The sequence below is a fragment of the Euleptes europaea genome, chromosome 3, assembly GCF_029931775.1.
Source record: "Euleptes europaea isolate rEulEur1 chromosome 3, rEulEur1.hap1, whole genome shotgun sequence".
In the NCBI taxonomy this organism is placed as follows: domain Eukaryota; kingdom Metazoa; phylum Chordata; class Lepidosauria; order Squamata; family Sphaerodactylidae; genus Euleptes; species Euleptes europaea.
Genome location: NC_079314.1, coordinates 32,136,410 through 32,152,522, shown reverse-complemented (window position 1 = coordinate 32,152,522; position 16,113 = coordinate 32,136,410). Strand labels below are relative to the sequence as shown.

The 16,113-nt window shown below is 45.7% G+C and overlaps 1 protein-coding gene across 1 annotated transcript in view; it reads left to right on the top strand.

Moving 5' to 3' along the window:
* The window catches only part of LCK (LCK proto-oncogene, Src family tyrosine kinase), a 29,246-nt gene that overhangs the window by 12,092 nt on the left and 1,041 nt on the right, over positions 1 to 16,113 (top strand). Inside the window, exons 9-11 of the mRNA XM_056845766.1 lie at positions 3,901 to 3,977; positions 10,485 to 10,638; positions 15,673 to 15,804. Of these exons, the coding sequence (XP_056701744.1) occupies positions 3,901 to 3,977; positions 10,485 to 10,638; positions 15,673 to 15,804 (363 nt within the window). The remainder of the gene's footprint in view (positions 1 to 3,900; positions 3,978 to 10,484; positions 10,639 to 15,672; positions 15,805 to 16,113) is intronic.

The following is a 16,113-nucleotide window of genomic DNA, read 5'->3' as shown; positions in this document are numbered from 1 at the left end:
TGTAAGTCTTCAGCACAGGGGAGAATATAGGGTTGCTGACCTCCAGGTGGGTCTGGGAGATCTCCCGGAATTAAGATTGATCTCCAGACTTCAGAGATCAGTTCCCCTGGAGAAAATGGCTGCTTTGGAGGATACACTCGATGACGTTCCCCACGGAGGTCCCCCGCTGAAAAACTATTAGTGTCCTCAGCAAACTCAAGAAACCTTCAGTGGCCATCAGCATGCAAGGGAAAGATGGTAACCTCTTCACGTGCCAAGTTGCCTCTTTCGACCTTTGTCTCTGCCCAGTTCCTCAGCTTCACCCTTGCTCTGGGTCAAGAGTGGGCAGTTGTTTTGGGCCAAGGGCCACATCAGGGTCTCTGTCAGCTCTTCTTGTTTCCAGCATAAGCTCCAGGAAATGCCACCCAACATTAACAGTGCAATCCTAAGCAGAGTCACTCCAGTTTAAACCCATTGAAACCAGTGGGCTTAGGCTGGAGTGACTCTGCTTAGGATTGCACTGGAAGCTTGCTGAAGCAGGCGGAGACCCAGGTGTGGCCATTTCTCCGGTTGTGCTGCTCCAAATGGCCCCTGCCATTTAATACATTTTTGGGAGCATGCATCAGGAGCACCTCTAGTTGATGCTGATGTTAAACAGCTTTGAGGGCTGGAGGAAAAGCACAGCTCCCCTGGGCAGGATGCTGTTCTGGGGCTGTAATTTGCCCACCTCTGTTCTAGATAATGAAGGTCAAGGCCCTCTTTTGCTGAATCTGAAACCAGGAGGTGGAGGGGGGAGAGGAATGGGGAAAGAAGGAAATTAAAAGTTGTCATGACACAGCTACAATAGGAGTCGCCTGCCAGGGATACAAGAATAGCCAGAGGATTTGGGAGGGGTTTCCTTCCTCTCACAGCGGGGATGGGGAGGCTTGTGTGCTGTGTCTCCTTTCTCGGATGCACCCTGGGTAGGCTGCAACAGGACTGTAAGGCCCCAGCTAGATCTCATGTGCAATATGGGAGACCCTCTAGGGTTGCCAGCTCTGGATTGGGAAATTACTGGAGATATGGCTCATTCAGTGCACAGCAGTCTAGCAACACTGGAGATTAGGGTTGCCAGGTCCTTCTTTGCCACTTGCAGGTGGTTTTGGGGGCGGAGCCTGAGGAGGGCAGGATTTGGAGAGGGGAGGGACTTCAATGCCATAGAGTCCAATTGCCAAAGCAGCCATTTTCTCCTGGTGAACTGAACTCTATTGGCTGGAGATCAGTTGTAATAGTGGGAGATCTCCAGCTAGTACCTGGAGGTTAGGAAATTAGCACAGGAGTGAAACTGTGTATAACAAAGTGCAAAAATATCTATTTGTGAGCTACCAACAAGACATCATACATAGTAACAATCACTGATCAATCCATCAATATCCAAAGTTCAAAGCATGTCTTAGTACATTTCTTCCAAAAATATGCATACAGTAATATCCAGCTGGTATCTTCAAAGAATGAATTCAAAGTAGAAAGGGGATACGGCCGTTTCAAAATTCTTCTGTTCAGTTCTTCCTCAGTCCCCTAAACAAACAATCTTATATAGTTCCTGCTTCAATAATTCATGACTGCATTCAGATATTTAGGATGGTAGCCAAGTTCCACTTCGGGATCAATCACTGATCAATCCATCAATATCCAAAGTTCAAAGCATGTCTTAGTACATTTCTTCCAAAAATATGCATACAGTAATATCCAGCTGGTATCTTCAAAGAATGAATTCAAAGTAGAAAGGGGATACGGCCGTTTCAAAATTCTTCTGTTCTGTTCTTCCTCAGTCCCCTAAACAAACAATCTTATATAGTTCCAGCTTCAATAATTCATGACTGCATTCAGATATTTAGGATGGTAGCCAAGTTCCACTTCGGGATACAAAAGAATGTAGCAGTGTTACCTCCTACTTGGCTACTTTTTCCACAAGTACCTGGAGGTTGGCAACCCTACTGGAGATTCTAGCTGGAGGGAGAACAGAGTAGGTTCTAGATGTCTTGGCTTCTGAGATAAAGTTCAAAATGTAGAGTTGCCAATTCCTTGTTGGGATATTCCTGGAGATTTGGGAGGGGATGGCCCAGGCTAGCCTGATCTCCTCAGAACCTAAGCAGGGTCGGCCCTAGTTAGTATTTGGATGGGAGACCACCAAGGAAGTCCAGGGCTGCTATACAGAGGAAGGCACTGGCAAACCACCTCTGTTAGTCTCTTGCCTTGAAAACCCCATAAGGGGTCGCCATAAGTTGGCTTCGACTTGATGGCTCTTTACACACACACACACACACACACACAGAATCTGGGGAGGGTGGGGTTTGGGGAAGAGAGGGACCTCAGGGAGTATAAGACCATAGATTCCACCCTCCCAAGCAGCCATCTTTTCCAGAGGGTTGTGGCTGTGCTCCTTCCTCTGAGAGTTTGTGGCCCCATCGTAGCCGCTTGGTTCTGAATCGGAACTCAAGGAAAGGCTCGAAAAAGATCCTCACATGGCCACGCGTGCACAAAAGTTTGTCTTCTTGCCAAAACCTGGGTTATTTTTGTGCTGTTTCTCTACCCACATGGTGGGCAGGACATGAAAAGGGGAATTAAGAGGTTTTTTCCCACTCTACAGATGGTAATTTTTGAAGAAACAATGGAAGAGCTGTCCCCCCCCGCCCCGCATCCTCTACCCCAGTAATAAAGAAGTGCTTGCCTTGGAGAGAAAAACCTCATAATTTTTTTTTATTTTGATAATTTTACAAGAGAAAAAAAGGAATTGTGTCCCTTATGGTTGGGGGTGGCATGGGCACAGGCTGATAACAGTTATATGTAGGGTTGCCAACCTCCAGGTACTAGCTGGAGATCTCCTGCTATTACAACTGATCTACAGCCGATAGAGATCAGTTCCCCTGGATAAAATGGCCACTTTGGCCATTGGACTCTGTGGCATCGAAGCACCTCCCCTCCCCAAACCCCACCCCCTCAGGCTCCGCCCAAAAACCTCCAGCTGGTGGGGAAGAGGGACCTGGCAACCCTACCAACCAACCCCCCCCCCCAAAAAAAAAAACCCTCGATAGATTACTATGGACCACAATCCAGGCATGGCCTTGTGCAGCTGCTATTCCTTTCAGTAGGGCTGACGCAGGAGAACTTCCCAGTGGACGGTGATAATTTACTGGCCTCCAATCTGCCTCTTTCAATGACATGCAAAATCCATCTGCTGTTGCCCCTCCCTATCTTCACAACTGGGCTTTTTCTGAAAGATAATCACATTTAGCCAGTGACCTCCACTTGTTAGGAGTCACTACCAGGAGGACACATTGGTAACCCCTGTGGGCAAGAGGGAATTTGTGGGGAAGGAATCATCTGTACACAACCTGTCCATCCCCTTGTGGCAGGGCTCTAAGCCCCATTCATTTCAGTGGGTCTTGGCCAGGAGACATTCCTGGTGAATTGTCCACAAGAAAGACACTGCCCCCATATTCAGTGGTGGACTTTTTCTAAAAAGAGATGCCGAAGTTGAAGAATTCTTGAAAGACGTGTCCTCTGTTCTGGAGGCCCTTTATATATAAATGTGTCTGTGTGTATGTATAGATGGGTTGTAATTATTCACTGGTGAAGGAAATACACTCTACAGGCAGTCAGAGGCGCTTGCATCCATATTGTTACTTTGCATGTTTTGATAAGTGTTTTTTTCTTTCTTTCTCGGGGTGGGAAGGTGGCATGGTTTAGCCTGATCTCATCAGATCTTAGGTAGTAAGCAGGGTCAGTACTTGAATGGGAGACCACCCCAAGGAAGAATCTGCAGAGGAAGGCAATGGCAAACCACCTCTGCTTCTCACTTGCCTTGAAAGCCTCCTGCTGGGGTTGCCTTCAGTCAGTTTCAGCTTGACGACATTTACATATATTTTTCTTTCCTGGCAGGAAACTTGGTAGACTTTTTCAAGGATGAAGAAGGACTGCACCTAACCATTTATAAACTCTTGGATATGGCAGCACAGGTGTGAAACGGGTTTGGGTGGGGTCTGGAGGGAACAAAACCTAGTAAGACAGCAGGGGAGGACATGGTGTTAGGGAATTAGGGTTGCCAGTCTCCAGGTGGGCCCTGGAGATCTCCCAGAATTAAAGCTGATTGCCAGGTGACAGAGATCAGCTCCCCTGGAAAAAATGGCTGCTTTGGACTATATGGCATACCCCATAGAGGTCCTGCCCCTCCCCAAACCCCTCCCTCCCCAGGTTCCACCCCCAGAGTTGGCAAACCCTATAAGGGAATAATTGTGTTAGGAAATAGGAGGGGGAGTTTCTATTCTTTGGAAACCTTTTTACCCCCAATGGTGGAAAAAAATGTTGGGCAGGATTTCTGCTGGCAAAACGGAAGCTAGTAGCGTATTTACATGACATACGTAAGCCAGCTTCATTGTGTCTTCCCCTCTCTAGGGAACTGTGGTTTTTATTTGAAGGGGTTACAATTTATTTTATTTAGGAAATATTTATGCTGCCTCTCCAGAGTTCTCCTCGAGGCAGCTTGCAATTAAAATAATAAATGAGCAATATTTTTAAAAAAACGTAAGACATTCAAACAAGCCCAGTGACATAAAAGCGCTGTAAAACTATCCATAAAACAAATATCTGACCATAAAACAGCTGGAAAGATAAAGCCTGGTTAAAAGAAATGTTTTGGCCAGGCACCTAAAAGATAGTAAGGCAGGTGCCAGGCAAATCTTGAAGTGCCTGGTTGTCTTATAGAGTCCAATAAAGACAACGAGGAGGAGGTTAAAAGCAACAGTTCTTTATTTAGCTAAACACAGACCTGGGGTGAAATAACTCACAAATAAGATGCAGAGTTACTCACCAGAGAACAAAGGAAGCTCAGTATCATTTATGCATTCGGATGGGGCAGGCCCATAGCTGCTGACAAGCAGATTGATACACAAAAGCACCAATAGACGTTAGGTGTCTACTCCACATTAATTAGCATAGCCTATAGATATTGCCCGAAGGTGTCTCTAAGCAAGTGCTAGATCTTGTGATCTTAGTAACTCGAAACCACATTCCTAAGGATGAAGGTAATTCAAAGACACTGTTTTCTCTACTGGTGAAAGGCCGTACCAGGCAAGCAATGTAATCTGTTGGCCTCTTATAGTCGTGGATGCCAACGTTCCCAAAGCTTCCATGTGTGTGCATATGAATACATAGTGTTCTAAACCAGCCCTTATATCTGGGCATTACATTTCCCCCCTTTTCCTTGTTACCTTTAAATTCTTTTAAAGTGCGGGAGTGTGAGGGGGCTAGGGGTCCAGGAGGCGCACAAACTCCTTGGGACAGTGCGCGTTGGATCAGCAGGTTAATAGAACAATTGGTGCTGAGAGCAACTGCAGGCATGAGAGTTTAAGCTAAAGTGTCAATATATATAGAACCTGAGGGCAGGCACTGTAGGCAGCAACAGACAATAAACCAAAAAGGATCATTAAGCAATAAACAACCTTCTATGCAGACATATTAAGAACTCCCCATAAATCCCCAGTTTGTACTTGGCATACATTATGAAACACTTGCACCTATAATATTGTCCATTTAGAGTATCAAACCGAATGTCACAGGCAAAATGTCTTTAAGTGGTTCGTAAGTCCAAATATGTCCTGGTTATGATGATTAGAAAACCCTTGTTGATATCCCCACAATCTTTTTAGTACACCTGTGTTGATGGTTTCAGTTTAATAGTCACTTTTTGATAACAGGGCTGACAGGCACGTGGGCAAGGTCCATATAATTAGTCTCTTTATGTATAGTCTGAAAGATGGAGATGTGTAGCCAAAGTCCGTATTAAAATCAAACACAATTTTAGTGTTTCCACAAACTTTTTAAACAACAAAACTTAGTCCTTTTGTAACTGTCAGTGTCAGTGTCAATCGCCTCCAGAAATCACATTGGAAACACTCAGGAAGGGCCCCCATTATCCAGAGGGGTGTCTAAGTTAGTAAACGTTGTGCTCCCTCTCTGCAGAAACAAAGTGAGGGTTTAGGGCCCGAGATTTTTATTGTTGATTCAGCATCAGGCATCTGGGATACCTTTTCCACATGACTAGCATGTTTCCACGCTGTCTTTTCTGCGACTTTTGACCGCTGTAAAAGGTAATTGAGCAGTACCTGGAACATTTGCTTTACCTCAGTTGTAGGCCATCAGCTCCGCAGAGTTCCTGGATCAGTACCCATTTGCCTGGAATGACATTATATCTGGCACAGGCCCTCAGGAGTTTTTTTAGGCATTTTAATTACTTGACCTGTATTAAAAGACACGGTCAAAACAGACATCTTTTGTAGCAGTAAGAAAGTCCAAGCCTTACTTTTAAAAAAGGAATCAGTCTTTGTGAGTGTTGAATAAGGGCTAGAGTAATGATGAAGAGGCTGGAAACAGGGTCAGGCACTGGAAACCATTTTTTTTTGACTCAGGAAAAACATCTTTGCAAAGGGGTCATTGTCTTTGATGGAGACCCTGCAATAAACTACAACATTAACAGTACCTGAACGCCACACTTCTAGCATTAAAGGCTGGATGGAGGGGTTGTTCTTGACATGCGTTTATCTACACGGGTGTTGCATCTAAAAGGAGGATTTCTGCGCCTGCTTATGTATACAGGGGCAGTTTATAGTGCCACAGGTAAAAGACCTTTATTAGGGGCACTTTATTTTCCCCCTTTTTCATGTTAATTGACATTCTTGTCAATTTCAGGGTGATTCCAGGAGATTCCGGGAGATCCCTAAAACTGCTTTATTAAGAGTCCAAGAGGTGGACAAACTTTGGGAAAGATAGTTTGAAGAAGCATAGAGTTAGCAGGAGCCCCAGTGGGGTTTTGGTGAGCCAGCAATGCAATTAAACAAGAAGCGTTAACGGAAGAGCATATACACCTTATAAGACATGGTATAATAAATGGCAGAAACAACAATTTAGGAATTGCACATCCTAGAAAAAACAATAACAACTTTCTTTACCATCCCTTTTCAAACAAAGTATCCCAAAAACTATAATGAAAAGCACTTTGCTAACTTTGAATGGGAATATGTGCAACCTTACGTATATTTGATGCAATTATTAACCTGAAAAAAACAATTTTAGAAATAAAAAGAGGAACCAGCTTCTGCCCCCCCCCCTTTTTATTTCAGGGCAGGGGAAACTGCAAGTTCAATTGTTATATGCAATAATTGATACAGAAAACAAACACATTATAATTAAACTTTTATATTACCTCTTTTTGTTTTGTTTTTTTGTTTTTCTGGGGGAGGGCACATGCTATGTTGAATGGATGATGTGGACAAGGTAGGTGCCACCTTAACATGGCCATTGTTGAGGCCCCACCTCTTTTTAAAATGCAAAAATGCATACAGCCTTGCTCTGTGTGATTTCTTTTATATGAGGGTTGTGGAGCAGGCTTTTAACATAATTCAGAAGAAATGCAGAGCAGCAACCTTTAAAAATACATACATAGAAGTCTGGATAAACTTATAAAAATAGCCAATATTACCATTTTATAAAATGCTGGATTCATGATGCCCTTTGTAAAACCTTTAGGCATTTCAATTTTTAACTTGAAGATAACCTGCATTTTATTTTGTTATCAACAATTAAAGAATACTGTGGGTACCTGCTTAAAAGACAAAAGACACTAATTTTACAAACACTTTAACATCAAAATTAACATAACCATTAGAGCAGGATGGGGGTTTGGTGATCAGGGAATTGACAGCTTATTTTCACTCTTAGCCAAACATGTTTAAAACAATAAAAAAGACATTTTGTTGACCCAGCAACAGATAAGAGAAGCACAATTTTATAATATTTTTGTTTTACTATATACAGCAGCATTTAATACTTTTTAAATGTAATACCAACATGGAACCCTGTAAGGCTGAGGTTTTTTTTTAACCAAAACAAGCTTAAAAATTTTCAATTAAAATACAACAAAATAATGTTTAATTTCTTTGCTCTTTTCTGTATACACTTTTTCATTCCTTTCCTTTATGTGCACAGCTAAACCTTCCAAATATCATATTAAATAACCCTTTCACATTGCCTCCTTTGCTTTCAATATACAAACCACTTTACCACCTTTTTCAACGTTTATTAAACCAAGATCCATCAATGACAACAGTCTGTCATGAAGACAGCCCCCCTTCTTCCACTTTTAGAACTTACCCTCTTTACACTTTTACAGCCACCATATGAAATTACACATGCTCAATTTTTTGTCTGCTTTATATCACCACAAAACAAACACTAAACACAGAGAAAGAAGCCGAACAGAACAAGCACAAGGAATGAGCCTTTCCCTTTCCCCAGCAGCCAACATTGCGTCCCGCTCCTGTCTAAATCTGGCACCCCAGCAGGGAGCAGGCTGCATTTTTTTTTTTGCGAAATGAGAAAGGAGGAGGGAGAAAAGGGGGAAGTGATTTATGGAAGGCATGTATTTGGCTATGCAGGGCTAGGCAGATACAAAACAGCTTGATAAGTAAAAAACAGCTTTTTAAGAGAGAAAGAAAGAAAGCTTCAATAGAATTCATTCTTTAAAATCTAAACAACTTTTTTTTTCACTTAAAAAAAATCTTTTATTTTACTTTCATTCCCCTTATATACGGTTAACCTTTTTCTGATGCATCTCGGCTTTTTAAACTTCAAAGGGACCTTTTGTCCTCTTACTTTTAATCCTCTGGTCCTGAATTAACACTCTTACCCCAATACCCCAGAGGGCAGTAAGTAGAAACAGGAAAACCAGGGATAAAAGTTTTCTTTGAGTTTTTTAACACACATCCCATGGCTCTGATCCATGAGGACCCCTCCGGCTAAGGCTTTTCTTCACTCGTCAGCGGGAACTGACTGATGGAACCCGGGATTCTTTTCCCTGCCAGTTACCTGCAATCCGACCTCACCATGGTGGGGGGCTACTACCATTACTCCGGGATTTTATGAGGCAACACCTTTCACACAGACAGTAAAAATCAGCTGCCTTCATTCATACACACACATGCACATGTTCTGTTTTGTTTTTCTTTCATCATACTCACAACGGATTGCAATCCCAGCCATTCATTCCTCTTCACACAGTTTAACCTCCTTGAGCGAACGTTCGGGTGGGCTTTTTCTGGAGTCCTTCGCCCCCCAGGGAAGCAAGCTGGGGTCTCTCCAGCCAAAAGGGCTGGGTGCGCACTAGCGACATCAGGCTTCCTCTGGGGCAATTTTCTCCATGCCCACCTACCGAAGGCTAGAGGATTCTAAAAGCGAATCCCCTCCCAATTATGTTGGGGTGTTAAAAAAATAGGGAGGCAGCCTTGCAGCTTCGCCCCACGTTGGGCGCCATATGAAGTGCCTGGTGGTCTTATAGAGTCCAATAAAGACAACAAGGAGGAGGTTAAAAGCAACAGTTCTTTGTTTAGCTAAACACAGACCTGGGGTGAAATAACCCATAAATAAGATGCAGAGTTACTCACCAGAGAACAAAGGAAGCTCAGTATCATTTATGCATTCGGATGGGGCAGGCCCATAGCTGCTGACAAGCAGATTGATACACAAAAGCACCTATAGACATTAGGTGTCTACTCCACATTAATTAGCATAGCCTATAGATATTGCCCGAAGGCGTCTCTAAGCAAGTGCTAGGTCTTGTGATCTTAGTAACTCAAAACCACATTCCTAAGGATGAAGGTAATTCAAAGACACTGTTTTCTCTACTGGTGAAAGGCCGTACCAGGCAAGCAATGTAATCTGTTGGCCTCTTATAGTTGTGGATGCCAACGTTCCCAAAGCTTCCATGTGTGTGCGCGTATGAATACATAGTGTCCTCAACCAGCCCTTATATCTGGGCATTACAATCTCAAGATGGAAGGCATAAAAATACTCAAACCCCCCAATCTACAAATTTTAGAGTTCCAGTTTAAAACCAAGGAGATTCAGTGACAGAGGAATCCATTGGGGGTGAAATCCTGCCTGTCTTGAAGTATGAGGTTAACCCATTTGGAGATGGAAGGAGGGACAGCATTAAAGTGGATGAATGGACAAGAGCAAACTTCCAACTGGGGCCTGGAGCTACAACTGATCTCCAGACTACAGAGATCAGCTCCCCTGGAGAAAATGGCTGCTCTGAATGGCTAACTCTGTGGCATTATACTTGAGGACCCTCTTCTCCCCAAACCCTGCCCTTCCCAGGCTCCACCTCCAAATCTCCAGGAATCTCCCAGCCTGGAGCTGGCTACTCTACCAGTAGGCTTGCCAACCTCCAGGTACTAGCTGGAGATATCCTGCTATTACACCCGATCTCCAGCCAACAGAAATCAATTAACCTGGAGAAAATGGCCACTTTGGCAATTGGACTCTATGGCATTGAAGTCCCTCCCCAAACCACGCCCTCCTCAGGCTCTGCCCCCAAAACCTCCTGCTGGTGGCGAAGAGAGACCTGGCAACCCTATCTGCCAGGTTGATCTTGGCCTGTAGTAACCAGCCCATTCTCTTCCCCAACAAAGGTAGCTGAAGGAATGGCTTTCTTGGAGAAGAAAAATTACATCCACCGTGACCTGCGAGCTGCCAACATCCTGGTGTCCGAGACCCTTTGCTGCAAGATTGCCGATTTTGGCCTGGCCCGTCTGATAGAGGACGATGAGTATACCGCTCAAGAAGGTGTGTATTCTTCCTAGGGTTGCCAACCTCCAGGTGGTGGCTTGAGATCTCCCGTTATTACAACTCATCTCCAGGTGACAGAGATCAGATCACCTGGAGAAAATGGTTGCTGTGGAAGGCAGACTTTGTGGCATTATACCCCATTGAAGTCCCTCCCCTCCCCAAACCCCACCTTCCTCAGGCTCCACCCTCAAAGTCTCCAGGTATTTCCCAACCCGAAGCTGGGAACCCTAGGCATGGGTCTTGGTGGCCACTCCCTCACTTCCCACATTGCTGGTGGCTGGAAGAGAGCTGAGCCCCTGCAGCACAGTAGCATCCTCACTGAGGACTTGCCTCAATGCTGTCCAAAAGTGCTAGCCCACATTTTTTTCCCCTATCCCATTTGCCTAATTATTCGTTATGCTAGGAACAATATAGGCAACAGCAACAACAAACCCCCACAGTTTTGGGGGTTACCGTTCCTATAATGTTAGACCATGGCTCAGTGGTAGAGCATCTGCTTTGTATGTGGGAAGTCCCAGGATTGGTCCCCAGCATCTCCAATTAAAAGGATCAGGCAGAGTAGGTGATGTGAAAGACCTCAGCCTGAGACTCTGGAGAGATGCTGCCAGTCAGAGAAGGCAACACTGACCTTGGCGGACCAGTGGTCTGGCTCTGTATAGGCAGCTACATCTGTGCCCACTGTTCCCCAGTCCACTCACAGTATCACAAGGCATTTTTTTAGAAGAGTAGAGGGCTAGCTCCCTCGTGCTAGTAGTTTTAGGTGGGTAGCCATGTTGGTCTTTGGTAGAAGAGCAAGATTCGAGTCTAGTCACACCTTAAAGACCAACAAGATATCCTGAGTATAAGCTTTCAAGAGTCAAACCTCCATGCTTCAAGTATACTGGTCTCGGACCTAGCCAGGCTTACCAGATCTTTCCTCTCCTCCGGCAGGAGGTTTTTAGGGTGGAGGTGAGGTGAGATCGTGGCCGCGCCGAAGCGATTGCGTCACTTCCAGTTTACACCCGGAAGTGCCGTATCGCAAGAGGCCTTTACCACTCAAACTGTGATGCTTCCGGGCAACGCTTCCCGGTGTAAACCGGAAGTGATGTGTCGCCGAGGGCAGGCACATGTGCACGTGTAGCCCGCCAACCCTCAGCTGGTTGGTGGGCAGCCAGGTGGATTGGCAGGGGTTTGCCTACCACCACCTGGCTTTTAGCAACCCTAGATCTAGCAGTGGTGAAGTGGCTGTAGGGCAGTCCTGGCAGAGTGCCCTGACTTTTGCAAATTGCCTGCTGGGAACAAGGAGCAAAGCCCTGGGAAAGGCAGGAAGTTGCTTGCAAGGAAAAGACGGCTACTGGAGGGGGGGCAGTGTCATCTGGCATACCCCCCCTCTCCCCATCCTCCACTCTCCTTCCCACCAAGCAAAAGTGGCTACTGGGGGATACTTCTACCTTCCACCTGTTTCTACAGTTGCTGGGGAGACTTCAAAAGGGCGTTTCCCTATGTGCATCATTGCTGATGCAGAATTGACATTTGCAAATCGTAAAGGTGAAGCGGGCAACCCTTTCCCTCCCTTTTTGTTAGCTTTGCTGCACTGGAAGAAAGAGTGAACGTCAAAGGAAATGGTGGAGAAGCGGCAGGGCAGGTTAACGCAAGGTTAGGTGTATGGCCCTTCCTCAACCTTATTCAATTTCTCCAGCCCTAAGCTAGCACATTTTGGGGAACTCTTTGCAAGAGAAGCCTAGGGAAAGGTATGCTATTACAACTGATCTCCAGCCGATAGACATCAGTTCACCTGGCGAAAATGGCTACTTTGGCAATTGGACTCTATGGCGTTGAAATCCCTCCCCTCTCCAAACCAGGCCTTCCTCAGGCCCCGCCCGCAAAACCTCCAGGTATTTCCCAACTCGGACCTGGCAACCCTACATACAGCAGTTTGTTCCGAAATAAGAACTAGTAACTGGGTCCCTGGCTCTGTGGTACGTGGGGAGCCTTTCCTGATTCCATCTTCCCCGGGTCAGAGGATTCACATGAGCATCCCCACTAGATTGCCAACCTCCAGGTACTAGCTGGAGATCTCCTGCTATTACAACGGATCTCCAACCGATAGAGATCAGTTCACCTGGAGAAAATGGTCGCTTTGTCAATTGGACTCTATGGCACTGAAGTCCCTCCCCAAACCCCGCCCTCCGAAGGCTCCGCCCCAAAAACCTCCTCGAAGAGGGGCCTGGAAACCCTAACCCCCCCCCACACACACACCAGCTGAGAGACCGCCTCTGCTTCTCGTTTGGCTTTTGCCTGACGCAACAACCTCACTTCTTAGAGGAAGCTGAAACCCACAGGAGGCCGCTCTGTCTGTGCGAGGGAGAAGTGTGAAAGAGCGCTTTGCACACGCTGCGGGTGTATGAGGGGGGCCTGTGGTTTTGAGTTGGAGCGGCCGGAGGAAATTTTGCATGGTGGTAACACAGGAAGCCGCTCCCTTTCTTGGAACTGCCCAGCGATTTCCTCCCCACCCCAGTTCAGTCATGGTGGGTGGAAGGATCACAATTTTGGATAGCCCAAAGGGCAAAACAGTATTGAAATTATATTCCTGAACTGTGTTACTTTAGTTTAATGATCTCTGTTTTTGTTCTCCGTGGAAGTGGAGAGAATAGAAAGATAGGCTGTACAGCAGGCAGCTGTACTTCTGCATTGTTGGATCTTGTGAATATTGAAGCAATTTTTAATACTACAGTCCATAATCACCTTATGGACTGTAGGATGGATCCATAATAGAGCCATAATAGGATCCATAATAGGATCACCTTATGGACTCTCCAGGATCAGAGAAGCATGCCTGTTATCTTGGGTGCTGTGGAACACAGGCAGGACAATGCTGCTGCAGTCGTCTTGTTTGGGGGCTTCCTATAGGCACCTGGTTGGCCACTGTGTGAGCAGACTGCTGGACTTGATGGGCCTTGGTCTGATCCAGCAGGGCTTTTCTTATGTTCTTAAGTCAGTACCACAAGGTGTGGTGACCACCACTATTTTAATCAGAAAGTTACTAGTTAATGGAGAATAGGTCTAACTTTTGCTATTTTCATTGATAGTTAAATGGAATCCCCATGTGCAGAGGCAGTCTACCAGCTTTGCTGTGCTCTTTCCCAAACCAGGTTTGGTACAATATTTTGGGAAAGATGTTTTTGGACAGTGTGAGGATTGGAAGGTGTGCATTTTTGCAGGTCCTGACTGCATCAATGCCATTTCCCTTGCCTCAGCCCCCCCATGGCTACTCCCCCCCCCACTAGAGGGCTTTTTTCAGACTTTTACAAAATATTGTTAATTGCCATAGTGTTTTTACATTATAATGACACAACCCACTAGTTCCCAGCACTCATTTTTAATAAAGTATGTCTCTGGTGCTTTTTGTTACAGAGGTCTAAGGGGACAGGTGCTGCACATTTCCCATTCTAATTCCAGAAAGAAAAGGGCTAGAGCAGGGATGTCAAACATAAGGCTTGGGGGCTGGATCCAGCCCTTTGAGAGCTCTTATCCAGCCCATGAGCCAGCTGAGGCAGCCCGCCTCCCCCCCCCCCCACTGTCAATCTGGGATGGCAAGGCATGGCTCGACCTGATCAAGAGACATTTATATCTTAGCCAGCCCTCATAACAATTGAGTTTGACACCCCTGGGCTAGAGACATATTTTTAAAATAACAACTGTATGCTGGGATCCAGTAAATCCTGGTTAACAGATCATTGTAATATCATAACACATAGTGATTTAGCTATTGCCGTTGTTGTTTTTAAGGCCTGGGGGGTAGGGATAGTTGGTGTGGGCAGCTAAGATAAGGAAAGTACATGGAAAACTGCTGTGTGGATGCTCCAACAGAGTAAAGTTACTTCTTTTTTTTCCCAGGAAGCAAAACTGGAGAGTTCTGGGGCTTCCCTGATGCCACAATGGGCAACAGAGTAGGGCATGTTCCCCTCAGGAAGAGGACCAAACATTGGTTGCTGTTTGGTTATGGGGACCAATGCTCCTGTGGAAATTAGGTAGACAGAAAACAGGGACCCCTGTGATGTAAATAAAGGCCTTTCAAAAGCTGAGCTATATTGCAGATTCATCCCCAAGAATTTTGCCCAGTGTGATGGGAAAGTGGGGTGGAATTTGGGGGCTGACAGGTCTGGAGACAGTTGCCCTCATGAGACAGAACACAACATCCTACTGTGCTTTATAAAGGGGCAAATATATCACAGCTGGGGTTGCCAGCCTCCAGGTGGTGGCTGGAGATCTCCTGCTATTTCAACTGATCTCCAGCCGATAGGGATCAGTTGACTTGGAGAAAATGGCCACTTTGGCAATCGGACTCTGTGGCATTGAAGTCCCTCCTCTCTTCAAACCCTGCTCTCCTCAGGCTCTGCCCCCAAAATCTCCAGGTATTTCTCAACCCGGAGCTGGCAACCCTAATCACAGCCTAAACTCTTGTGCGCCATTTTGCCAGATATATTGAGTGGATCAGAAAGCGTCAGTGAGGGTCATGTTCTATGGCCCGGCTGCCCATGCTCAGAGGTACTTGTCTTTGTAGCCTGCATTTCCTAGATATGTTGCCTGCAGCATTTTTCAAGCAACATCTGTGCAGACCTGCATTAGGGAGGGTTTATAATAATGTGCAAAAGGTAGGGTTGCCCACCTCCAGGTGGCACTGCATATCTCCCATTATTACAGTTGTTTTCCAGGCGACCAAGATCAGTTCCCCTGAAGAAAATGGCTGCTTAGGAGGGTGGACTCTATGCCATCGTACCCTGCTGAGGTCCCTCTCGTCCCCAACCTCTGCCTTCCCCAGGCTCCACCCCCAAAATCTCCAGGTATTTCCCAACCCAGAGCTGGCAACCCTAGCAAAATGCGTGTCTGCTCGGGACAGTGAAATGGGCTTGCTTTGTAAGGTCTTTTGGCATCAAGTGGAGACAGAGCACCGTCTTGTGGCCAAAGCAAGTCAAGGCACCAGAAACACCACCAAGGAGCAATTGTGTACCGATGTTGTCAAGCTAACATCCCCTCCTTTGTCTATTCCAGGAGCAAAGTTCCCCATTAAGTGGACCGCCCCAGAGGCCATTAATTATGGGACATTCACCATAAAATCGGATGTTTGGTCATTCGGGATTCTGCTGACCGAGATCATCACCTACGGCCGGATTCCTTATCCAGGTCAGAATTTTTCAGCAGCAACATGTAGCAATTTTTCCTCTTGCAGAAAAAAGCCCTGCATCTATTTTTCTTTTTAACTAACAAACAAAGGCCATTTATGCTTGGTAATTAGCAGCACGTTCCAGACTGGTGCCCTGCATATTTTTTTGAGTTTTTCACGCAGAACCATCATGCTTCGCATTTCTTACAAGCCCCTTTAACACGACCTTTTGTGTTTGCTGCACCCCGCCTCAAAGAATCCCCTCAAGGAAGCATGCAAAATGTGTTAGCTATGCAAACGGCGGTTGCTAATGGAAGGAACGAGGAAGC